Raw genomic sequence first — 24,083 nt, 5'->3', positions numbered from 1 at the left:
TAGACTTTATTCGCTTCATTCAGTGATCCTTAGTCTGTCATATGTGCGGGCGCCTTCGCCTCGCTTGTGCTTCCAACGGGATCTGTGATTTTTCTCGTCAGTGCGAGATAAAACGTGAGCGGGGATCGTGTGATCTCGTCAATCACAGAGATCGAAGAGATTCTTTTTACGCGATTTTCGCTTTTCTTAAATAATATAATCAGTGAAGTACTAGTGAAATTTAAAAAAATTAATTCACACAAGTGTTAGTAAATACATTCTAATAAATTTGTCAAACAAGTAAAACATTTTTTTACAAAAATAATTGATATATAAGCTTAATTCTTAATACGATAAAAGTTTTTGTTTAACGATTATTTGTTTACGTACACTCGGAATATGCTATTGATTGATTAAATGACTGACAAGTTACGGGCATCGTAAGCTATTAAACAGAAACACACGCGTGCGTCTTCAGTCTCTCTTATACGAAGGCAATGAAACGTTCAGATTGGTTCGTCTAAACATTGCCATTGGCAGCCCGGCGAGAATTTGCACGTGTTTGTTCGCCTAAATCGCAGCACTTTATGCGCCGCGTTTCCGTGTTCTGATTCTCTGAATTCTGAGCATCCGAATCCGACATTTCTCGCATTTCGCGTATCTCTTCAAGCATGCTCGAGAATCCAATCGACTAAACACTCATTACAACGGAATTATAACTTTGCCCGAAGGAATTCTGTCAAGTGCTAAGATGACGACAACTCCTTCGCGCTTCAACGACGGAAATCGATGAGTCTCGATCTTCCTCGTACAAACGAAAATATCTAGTCGATTGTTGACCCAAAGCGCAAGTAAATTCTGTGCAGTCTTCATCAAACGAAAACGAAACATCGCAAGCAATGGCAGCACATCTATTGCGGTATCTTCTCATGTTCCTGTGTGTCGCTCACGTGACGATCGCGGAAAAAGAATCGAACATTCTCAAGCTGAGCAAGCCGCAAAAAATTGTTCCGATCGAAGCGAACACGTTAAATCTCAATAAAACGGAACACGCGCAAGAGAAGAATGAATCCGAACAACGTCCGGCCCTAATTTCTTTTAGCAAAAATAATCCGGAGCTGGACTGGAAGAATTATCTGAACATGTTCGACGCGAAGCAAGAAGAAGAACACCGGAACTTCGACGTTGATTTTATGAGAGAGAAATTCGAAAGAACAGCTAATAGCATACAGTGGCTCGCGGATCTTTACGATCCTTTTCGGTGGGTCAGAGTACCCGGGGGACTCCAAAACGAATGTCGAAGGGACATGGAAAGGTTTCTCGACGCGCTGAGAAACGGAAAACTTTGGGCCGCGAAGAGTAAGTCCGATTGATTAAAATGTGATCGAAACTTTCGTGAGCCCACATTTAAATCAAATAGATTTCACATTGTCTGAGCGATTTAAGTAATTGAAATGCACGAGAGAGCGGTATGGTAATTTCTTCAATTCCACCTATTTCTAAAGCGATTTGAATTTTCTCATGCGATTCGATGTTTCTGAATAAGGAGATTTTGTAATAAAGAACATTATGGAAATACGATACTAACTAAATTTGCATTACAGTATCGCACAATATTGCATTGCAGTATTGACATCTTATTGTGCATTCTTGCTTAGCGAAGATTAATATATATATATATAATATCTCGAGAGGCATCTACGTTCCGCGTAGAGTTCACGACTCAACAAGGATTGTCTCGGTCGAGTGGATATTATTAAAGAGACCTCACTATTTCACGAAACTCCTTCAGTTTCTTGCCCCGCGTAATGATCAAAGAGTTGACCCAGTTTTACGACTTCGATTTACGAAACTTTCCGAACAACCTCGCGACGATCTTCACGCGCGCTTTCCACAGTGTTCTATCACGGAAATAATATTTGACCGCCACTACTTCGAAAAACGACGTTCTATATCGAAATTCAAAGTTGACAGAGTCAACAGTAAGATCGTGCAAACAAATTCCGAACTTTTTGAATTTAAAATGAAGCGTAACCGTTTCTCTAAACAGATACAACTTTCTCTTAAAACGATTTTTTTTTTGCGCGCGCGCGAATTAAGGATATATTATTTCGTCCAATAGTCAGATAAAAAAAAAATTGATTAAACAAGATTTCTCTTTTCACATTCCTTTTCTTTTGATCAAATTTCGTGTATAATATAATACATGTGATCTAAAATTAAGAGAAAATATGTAAAAAGTAATTTCGAAATATCTTTGCGTAAGTGGAACGAATTGATAATTAAGTAATAGTGCCGAATACGAATCGGAATATTAGACGAGCCGACGTGATTTAGAAAGCGAGAAAGGCAAAGCTGAACCGGCCGGTCTGATGAAAGCTGCGTCGGACCATGAGCGGCAATGTCATATTCGTTCGGTTGTGGATTTACGACGATTTCCGGTCACAAGTTGCGTCCGCATTATCGACACTCGCAGCAATAACGTACGATAACGCCGGCGGGCAATTTTTGCCACGAGCGATCATATGGCGAAAAATTGCAAAACTGCAGTTCGCGTGGCTGCGCGACACGCGACGCTTGACAGAAGCATCTTCTTCGCGCCGTCGATCCGTATACTACACGACTAAAACGTGTCTAATTACACTTAGAAAGCGACGCTAATTGTCGGAAGTAATTTTTGTTTATCCCTGACTCCATTAATGATCGGTGTCCCTTGAAGCGAGATAATAGTGTCATTATACGGAGAAATTTGTTTTTACATAGTTGTCAGAAATATATACACACACTGTGTATATATATATATATATATATATACACTTTATTTGCGAAAGCAACTAAGCGACCTTGTTTTACGAACAAGCGGGCGAGTGGTCACATACATGTCTCTCTGAACGAGAAAGATTTTTTCGAACGGCATTCAGATCTCAGACCTACCGCAGTTTTGTGCGCCGGTGAAAATAACTGTGTTAAGCAACGCGATCGCGAAATATATACGATGATAATAAGCGAAACTTGAGCAATTATAAAGTTACCGCGCGGCGGACAGTAAAAAAGTTGCATTGACAATTTCGTGTCGCCGCGAGGATTGTTTCCAAATGCTCCGCGAACTTGCATTGTGTAATTTTCTTTCCTGATCTCGCGACTGTCATAATAACGCAACGAAAAGTTATTATTTGCAAAGCCAAGACTGACTATATCATTAATCAGTCGGACGGTCGTTGCACCATTGCTGTAAATTCCACCGCGGCTCCACAATGCCACAGCGGCTCAAAGTAATTCCATGGAAACTTTTAAAGCCCTCTTCTCGGGTCTGCGCGTTGAAATGTCTAGAAATATATATAATTTTTGCCGAGGACAAATCATCTTTTCTGTTCTTTTAACGTAAATGAGAGAGAAAAAACTAACATTCTGTCTATGTTGTTTGCGCAATAATTTGCACAAATTCTTTTCACTTTTTTTTTTTATAAGTGTTTTGCAAATTTTGTTTTTCGCAACTTTTGCGCGACGTCGGTACTGATTTCACGATTAAAAAAAAAATTGTACGTTTTTCTTGTGATGATGGCGATCGACGTGTGCGGCGCGTCGGCTTTGGTGCACTTTCTACTCCCCTCATCAGTCGTCTTACGTAACTGACAATGAACCTTTCGTCGACAGCCGTGTAATCGAGTTCTTTTTCAGAGGAAACTCTAGACGACGAAATTTTATCACACTCCCGACGTAGACGGCGGTAAAGCGGTAGACGGTTCAAAGAGAAAAGAAAAGTAGGTGCGAAGTAACTGTGATCGCCGAGGCCGCACAGCACGCGCGACTGTGCACAGCTTCTATCTCGAGAGATCTCAAGTGCACTTTTCGCGCGAAAGGGAACGTCGTCGTGTGTGTCGCGATTTTTTCGCACGTCTACATGCGCTTCGCGTTTTATATCCGAGAAAAAGACTCGTTGTGCTTTCTTCTTTCTTTCTTTCATCGGGAACGTGCGACAAAAGTCGCAAGAGCAGCGAGCTCTTATCTCCCGCCCGTTTCAGCCGATGATCGACATTATTTATCATTGTTTCACTTTCGCATGTCGTTTTCTTTTCAGTGTCGGACGCAAGCGGCCGATATTCCTCGCAATTCCATTTCGGTAACGGTTTCTGGCTGGGTTCGAGCACCCTCTGCAGGGAGCTCAATGTCACCGATGGAAAGAACGTGGCGAGCGTCGACGAAAAGCAACCGCCTTATCCTCTGAGATTTCACGTCGCGAGACTGTATCTGAGTCTCCCGAAAGAGCTCGATTTTTCGGTGAGTCACCGGCGTTTGTTTTAGAAACATTTGCGCTTTTATAACTTTTGCACAATGTTGTGCTCATTTATAATAGAAAGTAAAAACTAGAGTGCGAAGGTAGTTGCTCGCAATGTGCGACATACTTTACGTACTTACGATCTGTTACGACACAAATTTACTGTCTGTAATTGATATTATGTTAATTAAAAAGAAATATACACTAATACAATTACAAGAGAATTATACGTATACACTATCAGATATAAACAATTTGAAATATAAACAACTTTTGCAAATATTTGCTTTGCCGTGCTCTTAATTTTCGCCAAATAAAAGCTCTTTATTTCGTTGCTTATTATCGTCATTTCAATTTGCGGCGAATGTAAATTGTAACATTACAATGGGGTATGTAAAACTAAACGACGCAGATATTATGACGTGCGGGTACGTTTCGTTGATCATTGCATTTATAATACGACGAATGGTTTCAGGACGTCCCGAGAGAGAATTTACACACCGCAATCGCGTGTGCGCGAACACATTAGTGTGGGAATTAATTAACCGCGAGTGTCGACGTTCATCCGCGCGAGCTAAACAAAATTGTCACCAAATATCGAGCGTGGACGTCTATTCGATTGTTCATCATCAGCCATTCGTTTATCCACCCATATTATACGCCGACATCGAATATCCGTCTTATACTGTAAACTATCAACGTGAGCTCAACTCAGCGAGAACAGCGGCGCAAGATTAACGAAGAGACGTGATCACGCATAACGAACACGCACGATTCTATACACTTCATCATTTTAATGCTAACAAGACAGAAAAGAGGGATTTACGACGTACCTGTTGTTGGCGTTGCGCGCTTTTTCAAATAATTGTATGCGCACGTAATATTGCACGCTTGATTTTAGAGTTTGAACATATTTTGCATCCCCCAATATTTCCAAACACACATTTATATCGCACACTCGTATTTGGCATATATGTATTCGGCCCGCGTTTCTTTCCTCACATTTGGCGCTCGCATCTGACTTGGAGATTCGAGTTTGTATGTACATGTGTGCGTTTGTATTCATATCGTAAGTTATTGAGACCGATCGGTTACAACGACCTCCGAGAGGCATAACGTCACGAAAGCCGTCGATAAAATGAATAATTCGTGAGAGAGAGAGAGGCGCATATTGAAAACGTTCCCCCTCTTTTATATTCGCAAAGAAATACGAACGTAGCATACAAAAGTTATCGCTAATATAACGTACAGATTTCATCAAAATGAAAAAAACAAAAAAAACAACTAGAGTATGTAGAGTATCCATCGCGCTGTGAAATTGCAAGAATTGTTGCGTTAAAAGTATGCCGAACAATTATACGACTGTTGCGCGCGTTTTTAGTGGCGACTTTTACGGAATGTTTTACCGCCGTAATAAAAAGTTGAACGAAGTTTTAATACGCGCGAGAGTAACGTATATATATACAGAGCGGAGATTTTAACCGATGCGCGCACACTAGATCAGTTACACTTTTGCCAAGTCAAATGTGTGTGTTGTAGTAACAGCTGGCGAATCCGGTTTAACTGCCAGTAGGAAAAGCAACTTTCGGCATTTGCGCGCTAATACGATTATTCGACGACTTAATCCCGAAGTTTCTCGATTGCGCTGTGCTTCAAACAGAGAGGGGGAGGGGAGGGAGCACTCGCCGCTCTTCCTGTAATCTCGTTGCAGAGTTCGAGCGATATCATTATGTGCTAATTAATAGTCTTTTTGTCTACGCGCAATTCGTCTCGAAGCGCGAGATGGAAATTTAACCTGAGCGCGACTGAAAACGGCAAGAACCCCGTTCCGTGAGACTGCTTCTGAATTCAATAACATTATTTAGACGAAAAAGTTCTTCCGCTTTATCGACCACAGTGAAAAGCAAAAAAAAAAAAAAACACTGCGAGAGAAAAATGTAATCGCACGTGGTTGCGCTACGAGAAAGAGAGAGAGAGACGATAGAGAAAAAGCTTTTTTTTTTTCATAGTACACAGTTTCCCGTTTCCATTGTCTATTCGCAATCGATAAGCTGACGCGCACCGAACTGTTGATTATAATCTCGACGCAGCTATAGTTTTGCGCAGCGCGCAAATCCTTTTTGATCTGGCTTTTCGACCAAATTCGGCTTACCCGTTGAAAAATTTTTGAAAAACTCTGTCGTCTGGTGTTTTTATGTGCGCACAAAAGCGTGTAAACAACCAAACGTGCGGAAACATGAAAACGAGTAAGCTGGGGTTTTTTTTTTTTTTTTTTCAATAAACACATTTCTCTGCCGAACGTTTCGCGGACACGATATACCTTTTGCGATGAATCAAAATGTTTTCCGGACAATCAGTTTGTTTGCGATAAGCTCACTATCAAAATGTTGCATCAAAGATTTTGTTTTTGCGAGTTATATTAAAGCGAGATAAAAACTATCGGGAATCTTCATTCTCTAATGACGTCATTTCATTCTCTTTCCAGACACGTCAGGTGTTTTTGGGTCTGTGCTTGCCGGCTACATGCGATCGTACGTCTCTGGCCTCGATGCTAAGGGCCAGCGCTGATAGAGTCGAACGCGAAGGCAATTCGACCTATCGATCGGGCGGTCCGAAGGTTCGCATTGTTACGGTGAAACCCGTGCCATCTAGCAATTACTGCGCTTGGCAGGATCCCAAATTTTACGTGCTTTCGTAAGTAAATCCTCTTACGGCCGAAAATTGTTTGTCGGATTTGGTTCACCAATATTGTGGGTTCCCGATATGACTTTTTCAATTTTACGCAATTCAATATTGCGTGATGTGGCGAGCGAAAGCCATTTATTCAACGTCAATTAATTCTATTTCGCGCGAGCGTGACGTAATTATTTAAATTTTATAAATACGCAATATTGTGCAAAAAAGAAAATTCTTATGTGCCACCTTGTAATAATTTAAACAGTATTTGCCAATTCCAACAATACTGTTTTTAATAAAAACAAAAATGACCTTAATAAACTAATAAATAACAGAAAATGTATTCATGCAGTTCGAAGTGAACAAAGCACTTGAGCTATCCAACGACGCAACTTGGAAAATTTCATTCTAGAACACGACGCTCCGACACAACTTATGAAACTTGCTCTCCGCGCTTTCGATAAACGCTCGGGTAAACCTCTTTCTCTTCGCGAATCCTTTAGCAGAAAGTTAATCCTACAATTTTGAGGAAGAACTAAGCTACCGTTTTCCGGATAAATCTAAATTTTTAACACTTATTATTTATTTAATTTAAACTTTTGCCGATTTTTAGCGTACACGTGCCTTTAAGCAAGAAGTAACTTAATATTATTCAACTATATATATAGTTTTGTGCGGGAGTGTATTTTGAAGTACGTGTGAATATTTCCCGTGTGCGTAACACTCAAAAATTATTTTTTGCAACTAAAACCCGGGAGTCTAAATTCCGCGTGTCAATATTCGCGAAATCGAAATATCGCCGAACTACCAATTGTCAGGTGCACTCAACGTTATGTGATTTTTTGCTCCGACTACTTTTTGCGAAAAACGTGTTCAAGTTTTTTAGAAAGAGCAAAATTCATGGAGGATAAAACGCGTGGAAGATTCAATTATAAGCGTGATACAATGGTGTTTCATATATTATTAATATCCGCGAAGTGTTGGAGCGGAGTTTGCGTAATTCGCGCTTACATTCACTTTAACAAATAAACGGAGTACAACTTACATTTACGACAGATATATAATTACACGTGTGAGATATCCGATGTAGAGTTTGCGCGCGCGTATTACGCAATATGACGTAACAAAAATTTTATTTGTGCGCGTAAGTAACTTTCATCCGCAGCGATTAAAACTCCTTTAAATTAATACATCCGAGCGATGAGAAAGAGAGACGCGTTCTAATTAGACACGAACGCGCGCTGCTACGGCCGAGCTTCAACGCGGTAATTAATCGCATCTTTTCTCATAATTCTTCGGGAAAACAAAATACATCGGAGGGATCTTCCGTGCGGCAAGGATAATTTCTTGAAAGACACTGTCGCTGGTAAAATCCCGAGATTATTATATAAATGTTATTAAACTCGTAAACAATATTTGCATCCGAGTAAAAGGTTTTTTTTTTTTTTATTTTATTTTATGACACACGAACTGGTTCAGTTATTTCTAACTCAAAAAACGTAACACGTGACACGATCGTAAAAAGAGTCGTTTCCGTACATGGACGGAATCCGGCGGGTATATCGATCTCTATTACGTATTTTACAACCACGCGCGTATATGCGTTATGTTAATTAAGACATTCTCGCTCAATCCAATTAAATCTCACAAAAGCGCGATAAAGCAGTTTCGCTGACTGTACCGAACTGCTGAATCTATAACTGGAAATTAGCTGAAGCTCTCACTGTTCGGAACTGTGTTTGAATTGAAGGAGAGCGAGAAGAGAGAGCGTGTACTGACGACGACGTCGTACGTAAAGTGCGGATGAAGCTCTCGAAAAGCTCGAAGTTACGTCGCTTTCGACCTCGCTGTTCGACGTGCGGACGAAAGCAATATAATGCAGAGCACCGAATAACTCTCAACCGCACGGAATCACACGCCTGGCGAACTTCGGATGTACATCTTAAGTCTCCGAACTTCGTTAACAAACGAAGGTACGTGAGAACGTGTGCGGATTAGATCGCTTTTTTTCTCCGTGATCGAAAGTTACACTTTGATCCCGAGCCGCAAGCGCGCGCTCGAGCGACGACCGTTCTCTAATCGACTCTTCGATGCAACCGGATCGACATGCTTGTTTATTGCTTGTCCGGTCGCGAGATATCGCTCGCTCGCGCGCGAAATACGATTTATCGCGCGCATCTGTCACGATCGACGATTGCGTCACCGACACCGATGTGTATAGGGGCGGGAAAAGAAAGTGCGCAGAAAGAGCGCGCGCCAACATCTCACGGCTGACAGACGCAAATATGATATTATAGCTCGCGGATATAATAAACGAAGAGACATATTGACACCGTGGCAATGATATTGTGAGTTTTTTTTTTTTTTATTATTATTATATTACATAATCGTCACCGAGCAGGTAATACGCTATGCCTGGGCGAACCTTGTAACACCGTCGCGTAATCGTCGCGTACGAGTAAAGATGTCTTTCTGCTTCATTAGCCGGGAGAAGCTTAGGTCGTGCAAGCGAGTTGCGTGTACATATCCCACCTAACCGACAGATCGTGACGAAATCGAGACCGCCACTACTCGCGGAAACTCAAGCAGGACTCGGTTACTTATGAAACACTTCCGATTTAACTTGGTTTATTTGTCGAATAAAGTCAAATATCATGTTTCGACGTTTCAACCGGACGTTACCAAATATTTCTCAATTTGGAACGGAGCCCGCGAAACAGAAAGAAAGAGGGAAAGAGAGAAGTGAGGGTTTACATAAGCTTTATATAGATATGTACCTCACGAAACACACGACGCAGAAGCACGCGGAAACCGAAGAGAGAAGAGTCTCTACTTCCTTTCCTTTTACGTCGAGTTTTCTAATTTGCGCCACGGCGGAAAAATTAACTACCGACTCTCTGTTTGCCGGAGAGTCAGTGCCAAACACGTTGCTCAGCATACTTTCGCGGTTTGCGTTTCACTCGTGCATACCTCGCCTCTGTTCTCTCTATATCGAGAGAACAGAGAGAGAAAGAGATAGATAGACAGATAGATAGATAGAGAGAGAGAGAGAGAATTGCAATTGCAACTGCGTCGCGAAGCTGCGATTGTGTAATGACGATGCTCGTAGCGATCTCGTAGCGTTTGCAAACAAGACAAACGCAAACATTCGAATGACGGACAACCAACGCGCGATGGTATCATGGATGCAAAATTGAGCAAGTGTCCATTACATTCATGTATACATAAGCGATGCAATCCCTGCCGCAACTGTTAGTCTTTTTTTTTTTTTTATAAATTTCTCTCGCATAATAACAATTGTTAACGTAATGCGCGCGGTATGTTTGCTTGTAAACGTTATGTAAATTGCGTAACTCGCCACTTCAAAAATTGATCGCTCCTAATAAGAACAGGACGTCTTTCGTTATCGCGATCCCTCCTCTGTATATCTCGCGTAATAAGTTGCATGCAACTCACGAACATGCAATCCGCGTACGCTTCGCGATTCTTGTGTTTTCGCGCGCGTTTTAAAGAAATGCATATTTCATTGATTCGCCGTGCAATTACCTAACTTTAATCGCTTCCTTTACGCATTTTTACATGTAAATAAGATGTTACCGTCAGAACTACCGTATTATTACTGTTCAAAAGTAAAGAGTATCTGTTTTTATTATAATTGCTTCGTGTGTAAACGCCACGAATCTAATGAGAGACATTTGTCAAGTTAATATACGCGATTGTTAATTTTATAGTTGTAAGAAACGAGAGATATAATCCCGAAAGTAAATGCGAGAAAAAAATTGATCCCTTCCTCTTCTAGATCTAAACGTTAAATTATCGTTCGAAGAGAAATCGCAATCGGATTTAATGGCGGCAGATTTCTCAAGCGCCGCAAATATTGTGCTCACAATTGTGTCGGAAGGTCAGTTTGCATTGACGCAGTATTGCTACGATATTACGTTACCGATATCGTTAGACGTTGCGTAAAATAGAGTATTTAACTGGCTGTTAACGGAAACATTGATCGCTTATTAATTGTGAGTCATCGATTACATAGTAGCGCGCGAGAGATACAGGAAAGCGAAATTTTTTCTTCGACCGGTTAGAACGTTAATCATCATCTCTCCTCTACGTGTTGCATAATTTAAAGTGCATTTACGGAGTCACCGTCGAGCAACCGAATGGGGACAGAGTAACGAAAAAAATTGACAAGTGGCGTTAACAATTCCGGGTACTTAATCTCCCCTACTCGCTCCGTTCTTCTGTGTGTATTACGTCAATCTATGTCGAAATGCTTGTTACTTCTTACTTACCGCAGCCGAGAGACTGCCGATTGTGTGGAATGGTAAAAATTGGATGGATACTTACACGTGCTGAATGAAACATTTTCTCGTTGTAAAATTCTCAATAGAAAATCTGTTAAAAAAAAAAAAAAAAATCTAAACTCAATAATTCAACAATTCAATCTGTGTGTGTGCGTAGTAAAAAGTTTACACTCTGTTGCAATAAATTTAATTAAATCTCGGTGTATCTGGCTACATTCTGTTGTGTAACTTACGTAATTAAAATAAAATAATAAAAAGATTAAATTACGTTAGCCTCAAGCTGGTTAATTATCAGTATTGTTGATTGTTTGTTGTTGACGTATAGAATTGAAGCGAGAATATTCGCTTGGAAAATTTCGATCGATTGTCGTCGAGAGTTCCGACATATAGCCAGGGAAGTCTTTTGAGCTCCCGGTGATATGTCAACGCGCGCGTCCCAGTTACGAATGCACTTCTATCGTAGAGCGATGTGCAATGCGCGTCCTTGCACGCGTGATGCACAACGATGAAATAACGAGAACGACTACGCGAGACGACGCGTTGTGTCGGACGTGTGTGTACACCGCGAGAAATCGCGCGGGTTCAACTTCCAAGGAGAGTTACAATCTAATGGCCCGATTTCGCGACCGTGTGTCTGTCATTTAGAGAAAGAAAAAAAAATTATTCCGCGTCGACATCGAGAAAGGCCGGCGGCTTGCGCAAATTCGCTCACGAAAAATATACGCGCGCATGTTTTTCCTTTCGAAACGAGCTGCGGACAAATCCAAACAATATATTTACATAAAAATTTATCGAATCCTATCGATTACGCGCGTGTGAGCGAATCCGCAATTGCGTTTGAAAAAAAGAAAAACAGACGCGCATTTAAATGTGTGGTTGTACAACGATGTTGGGTTTTTCGCGTTTTAATATCGAACCATGAAATATTGATGAAGCAATTTCACCGACGCGGCGTGAGTTATTGTGAAAAAATTTCACATAGTTTTCTACGGTCTTTAAGACAACGTGGATAAATCAAACGCGATAAATAAAGGCACCTTGCTGCGATGTGCGTTATTACAGTCTTAAATTATCGCTGAATCGATAGCTTCTTCACCTTTCGCGCGACGGTCTTCCTCTGATCCATAATGCCAGAGTGTGGCCCGTAAAGTAATGTTAAATCATTACCGCGTTAACGCAATGTTTTCCAAGCACCGGTTTGCTATTTGATAAAGATACACGTATCTCTCCTTTTATTGTATTGCAGATTTTTATTTATAAACACGAGCTATGCTAAAATAATTACTTCTTTTTTTTAATAAAAAAGACACAACACAACCGGGAAAATACGTAATTAAATATGTAATTAAAAAATATTTAAAATAATGTTACAATATTTCCATGTTCAAATTACATACATTGTGTGTTCATATTTGATACATATCGAGATCGGTAAAAAAAAAAAAAGAAGAAAATATCTGTAGTACAGCAGATTAAACCTGCTATTAGGTTGCATAACGGAGAAACCGGAACGTATTGCGACCTGAATTTCGAGACACATCTGGAAACACGGTTTACCAAGTTGTGCGTCCAGAATAAGAATAAAATTTGTGTAGATCGTAAATAATCCTTGCGGTCGCGATACATCACATACTTTACCACCGCGTAATGTTTCAAAAATCACTCTAGATAAAACCAACCGTATATCAGAATAGTCTCGAACTATGTGATCGATCATCATACATGCCTTGAATTTTAATGTAAACGTTCCGGTGTGTCTTGAAGGTAATCGAAGCGATATCTATCTCGCGCCAGTCTTCGTTTGTTCACGAGCCTGAAATAATATTTAAAGTACGCTCGACAAATTGATTGCATTAAATCCACTTTAAATAAAATCACAAGGATTTCGCTCTAACACTGAACCAACAGCGCGCGTTTATCGGAAAATAAAAAAAACTATTATTGATATCTAATTCGATATATCGACGAAAAAACTTTTTGTTTGCGATTTCAATATAATTCTCAACTTAAGCGAAATCAGTTTTAGTACTTTTTAGCTCCGTTATTGTAAGGAGAACTTTGATTAAATCTTTTATTCTGAACCGCTCTTAGCGTGTGTATTTACACATATGTATCCTCTCTCAAGTAGAATCAGTATATTGCATTGACAATCAGTAAATATTTACTGACTCAGATGAATCTGCGCGATTCTCTCGCGTGTCACGGCTGTCTCTCCTCCGGATGTTCCTTCTGTATAACTTCCGCTTCTTTCTCCAGAACGTCCAATTTGATCCGAATGACCGCCAGATCACGTTCCATTTCGCTTAGTTTGCGCCGCAGCGTAATCACGCTGAGAGTACATCGTCCAGTTTGGCGCGTTGCTTGCCTGCCACCGATATACGAGGTTTGTTGCGTTTTTGTAAAAGCGTTTTTGCTGTCTCGAATTGACATAAAATGCTTATCTCGAAGGGATATCGACATATATGCAAACACACACTAAGAGCGGTTCGGAACATAAGATATAAAAAAAAAGTCCTCTCTACATTATAGTTCTTAATCCGCTCATTGAGAGAATTTCAATGGAACTTTAAATCCATATGGATCATCCTAAAGTAAGTACGGTAGCTTTAAATTTAATAACTCGTTACTGCATAAAACGGAAATAGAATACGTAAGCGCGTTCCATTAGGAATTAGGAAGGAAGTTGTTCACTACATCTGCAGATGAAAAGAGCTGACCCTCAAGAGAACGACGTGTGATGCGTGTGTATCGGCCGTGTAATTAACGTGCCGTGTCGGCGTGCATCGCGCGCGCGCGCGCGCGGCACCACTACGCGTGTTGTGCGAATGCATTACGCAAGATTATAGAAAGCCCCGCGGTACACGTGAAAGTGTCCGCGCGCTATCTTATGCATTCCGACGGAATGCGGGCCTCTCGACGGATGCAAATCATGTCCGGAGTGTCATGTTCATTCGGGTCCAGTCGATTAAATTGTTTACGGAAACCGCGTGCGTCGTTTCGCGCATGCAATAATTATATATATATATGTTGTCATATCTCATATAAATGTGGCATTTCGCGTCACATAAATTATCGTTATGATTCAAAAAAATACCTATTGTTTCCCATTTTTGTCCCCGGCTTGTTTTACATATATGCGACCTCGAGAGAGAGAGAGAGAAAAAAAGTGTGTGTAATTATACTTCGCGGGGAGTAATAAAGCAACCACCGCAGAATTGCAACGCGACGTAATCTTTCAGCACATTGTCAACACGCGCACAATTGCCGAGTAATCCCGCATGATGAATACACATATCTCCTCCGTGTTTCTCTCTTCTGTGAGGAGTGATATACAAACAGAGATACTGAAGAAAAGAGGACAAGGAAACGAGATAAAATCACAAAACCGTTTAATTGTCGGCGACAAAAGCTTCATTATGAAGCTTCGTTATGAAGATGTAAAATGTATAGACATGGATGTAAAACCGACGAGGGAAATGAATTAGATGCGCTACGAATTGACTCACTCGCCAAAATTGATGTGTACTTGGTAAAACTTTTGAAGCTGCACGAAACGCTCGCAGCTTTATCTTATCGCGCGTTTGAGAATTTTCGAATCAAAAGAAGTGAGAAAAATATTTTATTTAACGAATGAAAGTTGCAAACGACAACGATAGTTGGGAAGGATTAACTCGGGATAGTGAGAATACGAGACACGTAGAGGGGAAAGAAGAGAACCGAAAAAGAAGAGGAAGAGGTAAGGCGAAGAAAATGTTGCGGCAAAACTTCCTCTTTACGAAACTTTTGTTTCCACGCTTCCGTTTGCGTCTTTTTTCTTTCTCTTCGTCGAGATTCATGACCAGTGGCGTGTTAAAATAAGAGTCGCATGTGCAGGAAAAAAAGAAGAAAAGAAACCTATCACCACCCTTGTATTTTGCGCGCGGACAGCCGCGCTTAATTCGCGCACAGATGTGTTACTGAAGAAACCAACAAGAAAATCCGCGCGGATCTTTTTCCTTTGCACAGGTCCGACAAGAATAATAATTTAAAGCCGACAAGGAGATATAAAGCGGAAGTTCCTCCGGTTGTTAGCTCCGAAAATAACCGAGCGGCCTGAAACTTGCGGAATTCATTGTCCAAATCCGCTTTACCGTTCGTTTTACCGCTCGATATTTTGTACGTTCTTGTTGCAGTCGGTGCAGATTATGTGAAGTAGCGATGAGTGCGCAAGTAGAATGTGTGTGCAATAAATTTTTTTAGAAATATTTTGCAGTAAAAATATACGCGCAGAAATGTGTGAAAATAACATGTAAATGTTTTTTACTTCCAATTTGATGCTTTCCTAAAGGATTTCATGTTAGCATTTTGTCAACGGAGATATAATCAACTCAGTTTTCCGAGAATAATGTTCAATGAAGCACGTCAAATTGCTGTACGTATACATAAATCACAATATATAAATTTAACTAAATCTCATGTACGAAAATCCGTTACATATATCAATTAAATGACTTCCGATCGCGCATTAATCTTTTAACGCGAAAAAACTCGATATCACATCCGGCATGATTCTGTAATGATGCAAATGTCAATTTTTCATCGCGAAACTTTATCGGTGGATTCACATCGTAATTAATTAACTGAATATTGATGGAGAGCGTACGCGATTTATCATGATTTGTTTGAAGCCGATCTGCAAGTCGCAAATTAGTTTTCTGATGCTAATAAAACGCAGTAAGTCAAATTTAAAAAGCAGATAATAGCGAAAATTTCATCAAAATTTAATAATTTAATCTCTGATCAGAAAAAGTACATATTCAATAATATTGTACAATTTTTTTTTTCATGTAAAGAGAGAAATCAATCTTATATTAAGATAGTGAATTATACAATGTGTACTTAACTACGTGAAGCCAGAGAGTACTCTTGGCATATACTGAATAATGAATTCTCAATGAGAGCAACTTGCGTTTTAATTAACGAAGTCGGAGTATTATTAATTTCTGCAAATTAAATTAGAAAGTGATATTGCGAGAAAAATCGTACGGTCAGTTTTTCTAAGTTTAATTTCGCGGAAACATTAAGCTCTTCGATCTCGTGCAGCCGTTCAACCGGAAATTGAAAAAGTTGTAGCACGCTTTTATAGATATATATATATATATATATATATATATGTAGGTAATATATCTCCGAGTGATGTCCGAATTGTCAAATCGCGCCGAGATTCACAATCAATTTCCTGTCTCTCGAATGTCAATGAAGCTCAGGCTAAATGACACCGTCGTATTCATGACTTGTCGAATTCCTGCTGTTGCACCGTCCAAGCAGCAATGACCGCGCAAATCCTTCCGTAATGCAATGCGATGCATGAGCCGTGAGTATATACAGAATACGGTATTGTTAGCTACGAACAAAAGCGCGTGGATATATAGAGTTTCTTGCGTCTCTAGTTTATGAGCCAGGTGTGTAAAGCCGTAGCTAAACGCGCCTGTAAAGACGATGAATAGTTCCACCGCCGTTAAACGATCCACTTAATCTTTCGAATTATGTGCTCGTGTTATGCGATATGTCTCGGCCGAGAGCATGTTAACTTGTGCGATATATAATTCTATTACAATGAGTGCGAATGTAAGAGTTAGTTTTCTCAAATGCGATAAATCTATCGCGTGTGTATATGGAAAAAAAAATTGTAACTGTGTTTCATATGAACTCCACTATCTTTCACTCTGGATTTTACCGAATTTATTTTTTATCTGAATTTTAGAGCTATCGGCGGCGCGATATTGGTGCTAATGATCTGCGCGACGGTGTACGAATACAGAACGTTCCCCCACGTAAAGGACGTCGAGTCGTCGTCAAGCGTGTCGAATAACAACGACAAAACCAGCGACTGCGTGGACAAAAATCTGAATCAAGATCGCAGGATCTCAATAGGACAGGAAAACGGTCAGGAGCTTATCGAGAAGGGCGCGAAGCAGTTGCAAAAAGAGAATCCCATTCAGAAGAAAGATTGCGACGAAGGTTCATTGAACGTATTATACATCTGAGATGCTTTTGTCGGCGTTTCTTTTTGTGCGTCCAGATATCCTTTAGATTCTTCAACACCGACTCTCACGGTCATCGATTTTTCAGGATTCTGGTTGAGGTGCTTGCTCGCGTTCAGCCCTATCGTTAACGGAAGTAAGATCATTAGCACGGAGCCCGCGGCCAAAGATAGTCTAACCTGTCTTCACGGCCTTCGAGTATTCTCGCTAGGATGGGTCGTCATGGTGCATACGTATCTCCAGGTTTTCTCCATTGCCGGTAATTTTGCGAGAGTTACAAACACACACACACACACACTCACTTATATATGCATGCACGTACACACGTACGCACAAAGCTCTCTCTAAAATGAACGTCCACCGAGTTCAAGTATAAAAGATAGTGTAGAAAATTACATCGCCCATTAGCAATATTCCAAGCTAATTGAATCGCTCTACTTTCTATAAATATCTTTTGATGCAATTAATAGGCGTAATCTAATATGATGCAATAGGATGTATCTATATCGGGTTCTCTGATTGGCGATAATTTCGAGATTCTCCTCCGGGTTTACACGTGCTCGCTTTCACCGCGGCAATCCTCGCGATTGATCGTTTCCTCATTACATTTTACAGAGAACAAGACACTGCGAACGGTTACGGAGAGGAATTTCATGTTCCAGACCATCAGCAACGCGACGTTTTCCGTGGACACTTTCTTTTTTATCAGGTAAGAGAACGAGCGATACGTACGATAACAGATGTTTAATTTAATGAAAACGCGGTGATTTTTAACGGAATATTCTGACACACAGCGGCCTGTTGGTGACTATACTTTTCTATCGATCCATGAGCAATTTTAACAACGAGAAAGGCAACTTCTTAAAGACGAGTTGCACCAAGTTTGTTATCATGATTCTGTATCGATTCATCAGGTACGTTTCAATCGTGACGTAATGTGAATCTTGCGCGACGGTTACGTAATGACCCAATTTTTGAAGCAAAAAAATAGTTGCGTAACTAAAGTAATAAGAATATTATGTAAATTAAATATTTGGGTAATACAATATGTTTCAACTCTCTTTTTCTCTTTCTCTTTCTCTCTCTCTCTCTTTCTCTCTCTCTCTTTCTTTCTCTTTTTCTCTCTTTCTCTGAGATCACACTCCAGCTTTCTTTTCATAAAGATTAACACCGGCTTATCTCTTTGTACTGGGAATGAACGAAATCGCCATAAAGCAAGCTCAGGCTAAGACTGTCTTTTCACCTGGTATCATCGATCACTTGACCTGTGAAAAGTTCTGGTGGCGAAACGCGCTCTATTTGAATTCCCTGTATCCGCGCACGGAAATGGTAAGATGATTTATGTACCACTTATCCTAACATGTTTTTTTCCCTTACTGTGTCTTGTATAAGTGGAGGTTTTCAACGAAATATATAAAACCTTCTTGCACATAGTATGTACATATATATATATATATATATACATACTTATTTTGTAACAGCATCTGCTGTAAATGTAAAAGAACTAAAATGTAACTCAGGAAGAGGAGCACCGCGGTGTGTTGTTTTGCCGTGAAGAAATGTGGCAAATTTCAAACCAACTGAAAAAGAGGAAAATAATTTAACATCGCTTTTTAAAACATTAAAAGAGAAAATATTGCTTCGCGAATATCGGATTATTAGAGATAATAAAGCGCGAGTGCAGCTTTACGTAAAAAAAAAAAAAAAAGAAAGAAAACAAAGTCTATGTCTTCATTACGAGCAAGTAATGAGCGAGAAGACCGTCGGAATCAGGTTTCACATTAAAAGCGACGTGTTCAATGCGTCTTTTTTTTCTCAGGTGCGAATTTTCCTCACGAGTTTTTCTTACACCACGCAAAGGACTTTTGCAATCGCGCTCCGTGTATCCGCCGCAGGGCCAATTAATTCGCGCACTATTACACATTAATAATTACTTTCTAGTGCATGCTGTGGAGCTGGTATATGGCCAACGACACGCAGTTCTACGTCCTTGGTATATTTCTTCTTTTGCTTTCCGTAAAATATCTCAAGACCGTGGCCGTCGTCGTCTCGCTGCTGATCGTCTCCTCGTGGTTCACCACGTTCTCCGTAGCCTACAGCAACGATTACGTAGCCAGGTAATCTTTCGATTATTATACGCTCGTTATTACTTCGCGCTCTTCCTCCGTGTCAAATCGGAAACAAATTCAATTGTAACGCTCATTAACAAATCTCGTCGGGAAAATCCTTGTGCCAACTTGTATCAACGAGGAGAATAATTTCGAAGTTATCGTTCACAGCCGTTTTGAGATAGAGAAAGAGAATACGCCGGTTTTAATCATTTGTTGAAGTGTCTGGTAGTTGCTTTCATCGAATAAAGTGCGATATGATTCTCTTTTTAAACTGGAAACTGAATGAATACCGCGAAAGAACAATGCAATAAGCAGGGTATCGGTCGGGAGCGCCACCGCTCCTAATTGAAAGCGGCAAGCTCTCATTTCACGTAGCTTTATGGCGCTCGCGTCGTCTATTATAGCACACGCTATGTGCACCGCGCACTCTGTACTTTGCATTATTCGCCTACCAATGCGAAAATTTCATCACGCGATATTGCGCGTGCACGCTTAATTCCATTTATCGACTCTCCTCTCCTTCTCCTCGCGCAGGATCCAAGAGCCGTTCGCTCTCTTCGACGAGCTCTACGACAAACCGTGGCTGAGAGCGGGTCCGTACTTCATCGGCACGATTACCGGATACATCCTCTTCAAAACGAAATGCCAGTTGAAGCTACCAGTGGTGAGAACGCGCCCCAAAGTTTATTTCGATTATTGAGTTAATTAATTAAGCGCGAGCTTTGCGTATTGTTACATCTCTCGCGTATCGCGCAAATGCAATAATGCGAATTTGCTAAAACAGATAATAATAATCAACAACATTCCAAATATATATACATACCTCGAATACATGGCAACGACGCGCGAATAATTGGATGAAATAATTATGCAAAATAAATGGCCTGATGCAATTAATTTACATAAATATACATTAACGAGAAGAAAATCTGCCGCGTGTACGTGTTGTGGACCGCGGGATCTTTTCATGCGCGTATTAGCGTAAAATTGCTTTGTACGGGGAATTAAATCGATCTTAAATTCCCCTCAGGGTGCGAAACTGATCGGCTGGATACTGTCCGCGACGATCATGTTTTCGGTGGTATATGGATTGTACCCCGGAAATTTGACGGTGCTAGTGAGCTCCGTATACGCCGCCTTGGGTCACACCGCGTGGACGATAGCTGTCGCTTTTATCGTGATTCAATGCTGCACCGGGTCGGCACGAATGATCGACAGTTTGCTCTCGCTCCGACTAATGTATCCGCTTTCGAGGCTCACCTATTGCGCCTATCTGGTACATCCCGTTATCATGATGGTCACGTGTAACCACATGGACGGGCCGCTACATCTCCACAATGGGATTGTGGTAAGATAAAAAATGAATTGTTCCGAGTGCGAAATTAGAGTCACACAATTTTCATACTTTAAAAAAAAAAAATTTACTATAAAACTCTAATTCATGCGAGTTATTTTTTTATAAATTATTCTTTTTTCTATCTGCCTGTATGATATTCATACTTGTTACTACACAGATTTCTAACACGAGAACCTTTTAAGAGATTATACATCGATTTTTTTTCGCAGCTTATTGTCTATTTTGGTAACCTGGTAGCCTCGTATCTGCTATCGTTCTGTATTTCTCTCGCTTTCGAGGCACCGGTGGTGAATTTATTGAAAATCGCGTTCACCTCGAAGAAGAGAGGGAGGTAGAGATTACTTGTCTGATAAAAGGACAAATGCGATTACCCAGCGCGGTGAGTATATTAGAAAGTTATGCAAGAGCAAGTTATCAGATCGATCGTCACCGTATATACACGCGCACTTCGCTTATTGCACACGTGCGATAATTACAGAAATTAAGAAATTCGCTATTTGATACAACGCGCAACAATATTTTCAATAATCCTACCAGAAAAAGCGTGTGCAAATAATCAGAATCGATTCTATCGATCTTGATTGTTGCCTCTTTTCCGCGTTGCCGATTGGTTAGTTGGTTGATCAAGTCGAATCGAATCGGTAAGATCGAGAGAGTAATTAATGAAAAGCTATTTTGAGACAGGTCGTCGTATATGTAGAGAAAATTAAAAACGTAACCAAAATTACGTGATAGGAAAGAGTAGAAAAACAACACGTGAAAATAACGTGACTGTAATTTATATTATATATAACATTAAATAATACGTATTATACATATATAAATTATTATATATTTATAATATTATACTTTATGTTGTATTATATACATACTACAGTAATGTCACTGACCTCGGGCGCGCGGCCTTGGCGGGGGGGAGTCACTGACCTCGGTCGCGCGACTGCGGCGGGGTCAATGACCTCGGTCGCGCGACTGCGGCGGGGTCAATGACCTCGGTCGCGCGACTGCGGTGGAGTCACTGACCTCGGCCGCGCGACCGCGGCGGTGTTACTGACTTCGGTCACGTGATTACGGTATATACATATATATACACATATATGCGTATGTGTGTGTATTATATATAGATATAGAATATTACATATAATATATATAATATTCTCTTTTTTACCCTTTTTCCTGTCACGTGACTTTAGTCACGTTTTGTTTTTCCACTTCTCTCTTACTATTTTTTGAGTTTGATTTTCATGCGTTATTTCTGACATTTCTCATATGTGTATTATATAGTTTATAAGACGTATATGCGGTGACAGATTGTGTTCACTGACAACACGTTAAATAAAAATAACAATAGCGTGCGCGTAGCGCGCGCCTGTGTTGTGCTAGTAATAGTATTAAAAGAAGCAATCAATTTATCGTAAAGGTAGAGACAAATAAAACTGACAATATTAATCTTTATCGACACGCCGATGTTTTTTTTTTTTTATAGGTAACGACGTTGTCTCGAAATCTCCGCACCCCAAACCGAAGGAAGATGAGAATCACTGAACACTTTTTACACAGGACGTGTATGCGTGACTATAAATCACCGATATTCGCAGTTCGTGATAATGTCGTGAAAATTCGGTGATAATTCATCGCACGAAACAGGTCTCAATTTCCTACAGTTACAGTTCTTTTTCCCCAAAATCTAGGAAAGCCTAAATTTCACTCATATAAATCAACTTGTCTATTAACGAGAATAAGATACTAAACAGCCGTGTTTCAAAGTGTCGCGATCAATTATCTCGCGAACAAAACAATGCGGTTGACGCGATTCAGATGAGATATTTGAAAATAACTGATAAAGAAATCTTTAAAAGCGCGCTCTTCCGGAGAGGTATTGATTTTGTTTTCAATCGAAGATAATAATTTCTCGAGACCGGTGACAATTTCGTTTCGCAGCTCTCGCAAATACATTCGAAAGCCGCGAACTGTCCGAGCAAGTAGATTGTCTCTTTCTCGATAACGTGTTAAATAGCATCTAGCAGTGCAATAATCGCGCGCATTTATTTACGTAATAGACAAACGTTCCCTGAAACGTAACGGAGCGTAAATCGCTGGTTATGGAATATAAAGTCATAATAGCGTGTGTGTTCGGAATTTTTCGCTTGAGGTTTATATCCGCGAATTTATCATGTCGCGTGTGAATGAGGGGAAACCTATGTATTATACATAGTAGCCATAATGTGACGGTATAAATAGCAATAAAACAACGCACAAGCATGCAGCATGTAGAATAATACACATATACATAAATATATATACCTGCCTATTGTAATAAGATAATGTAATTTTCTTGTATAAAAAAAATAAAAAGAAACAGGCTACACAGACGAATAAAACTTTGTAGTGTTTTTACCGCGCATTTGGCGGAACGTATTGTTAAGCGATGTAATAAATTCGGTCGCGAGAACAGCGTGAAGAGTTGAAAAGAAGAAAAGCGTGTATGACACGTTCGTTTTAAATTTATATGCACAGTCAACGATCCATTAACTAAAAAAAAAAAAAGAAACGGAAAATATTTTGATATAAAAAGAAGCACATGGTGAAAAAACGTATTACCCTATCCTTCCCGCATACGTGTCATTCATATGGAATGTTTCGTATTCGAAACAATTTATTTACGTTAGTGCGATAGTGTGGTCTAGGCTATTCTTTTTCATTTTATTATACGTTTTATATACGAATGCTTTATTTCTACCAAAAACTATTTTAACCCCTTGACAGCAAAAGCGAAAAAAAAACACTCCGAATTTTTATTGCGAGTTTATTTTTTGCGAAACATTTTGCAACTTTTAACGTGTAATTAAAGAGCCGAAATTCTATGGATGAAAAAAAATTGATCCTGAGTTTGTTCGGCAAAAGAGTAATAGTTTGTTAGATTAGTATATAATTATTTTTTCTGCAGAAAAATTATACCGAGAAAAATTAGAAATTTATTATAAAAATAGTTTCGTGGCTAATAAAATACTAAGACATTTATTTGACACCACGGTACGAGGGCGTGCATCTCTTTTCCTGAGGTCGTTACGGCGAGACTTCATTTGTCACTCTGCGTTCCATATTCTCGGTTTGAAATAAATGCGCGGTTGCTCATCAATGGTTTCGTAGTATGTTTAGACACACAAAAACCTGCTTTCCTTTTAGTAAGTAATCATAAAGCGATGCGTGACGTGAAAAGAGGCGCATGTTGCAAATTGATTTTCGATGCTCAGCAGGCGTCTCTTTGGATGTGACGACACTGCGGCGTTCTGAAAGCGTTATCTTTTCGCAACAGACGCGTGAAATAATTTCAAAGTTCCGTCAAGAATGCAACCG

The 24,083-nt window shown here is 40.0% G+C and overlaps 1 protein-coding gene across 1 annotated transcript; it reads left to right on the top strand.

Moving 5' to 3' along the window:
- LOC109851877 (nose resistant to fluoxetine protein 6-like) lies at positions 1–23,076 on the top strand. Its single transcript, XM_020422407.1, has 13 exons — positions 1–1,338; positions 4,058–4,257; positions 6,741–6,949; positions 16,979–17,235; positions 17,347–17,517; positions 17,874–17,967; positions 18,053–18,172; positions 18,422–18,587; positions 19,200–19,375; positions 19,904–20,033; positions 20,400–20,717; positions 20,936–21,105; positions 22,213–23,076. Exons 1-12 carry the CDS (start codon positions 879–881, stop codon positions 21,059–21,061), a joined length of 2,427 nt encoding a protein of 808 aa, XP_020277996.1. The 5' UTR covers positions 1–878; the 3' UTR covers positions 21,062–21,105; positions 22,213–23,076.
- Positions 23,077–24,083: the final 1,007 nt, after the last annotated feature.

Source organism: Pseudomyrmex gracilis, unplaced genomic scaffold (assembly GCF_002006095.1).
Source record: "Pseudomyrmex gracilis isolate BER0280 unplaced genomic scaffold, ASM200609v1 scaffold_22, whole genome shotgun sequence".
Taxonomy (NCBI): domain Eukaryota; kingdom Metazoa; phylum Arthropoda; class Insecta; order Hymenoptera; family Formicidae; genus Pseudomyrmex; species Pseudomyrmex gracilis.
This window is presented reverse-complemented; position numbering and strand designations above follow the sequence as displayed.

Bases quoted from the DNA above. Each gene is read 5' to 3' on its own strand.
- LOC109851877 (XM_020422407.1), top strand. From the start codon at position 879: ATGGCAGCACATCTATTGCGGTATCTTCTCATGTTCCTGTGTGTCGCT. The intron at 17,236-17,346 runs GTTCATTGAACG...TCGATTTTTCAG, and splicing joins GAAGAAAGATTGCGACGAAG to GATTCTGGTTGAGGTGCTTG. The intron at 17,968-18,052 runs GTAAGAGAACGA...TCTGACACACAG, and splicing joins GACACTTTCTTTTTTATCAG to CGGCCTGTTGGTGACTATAC.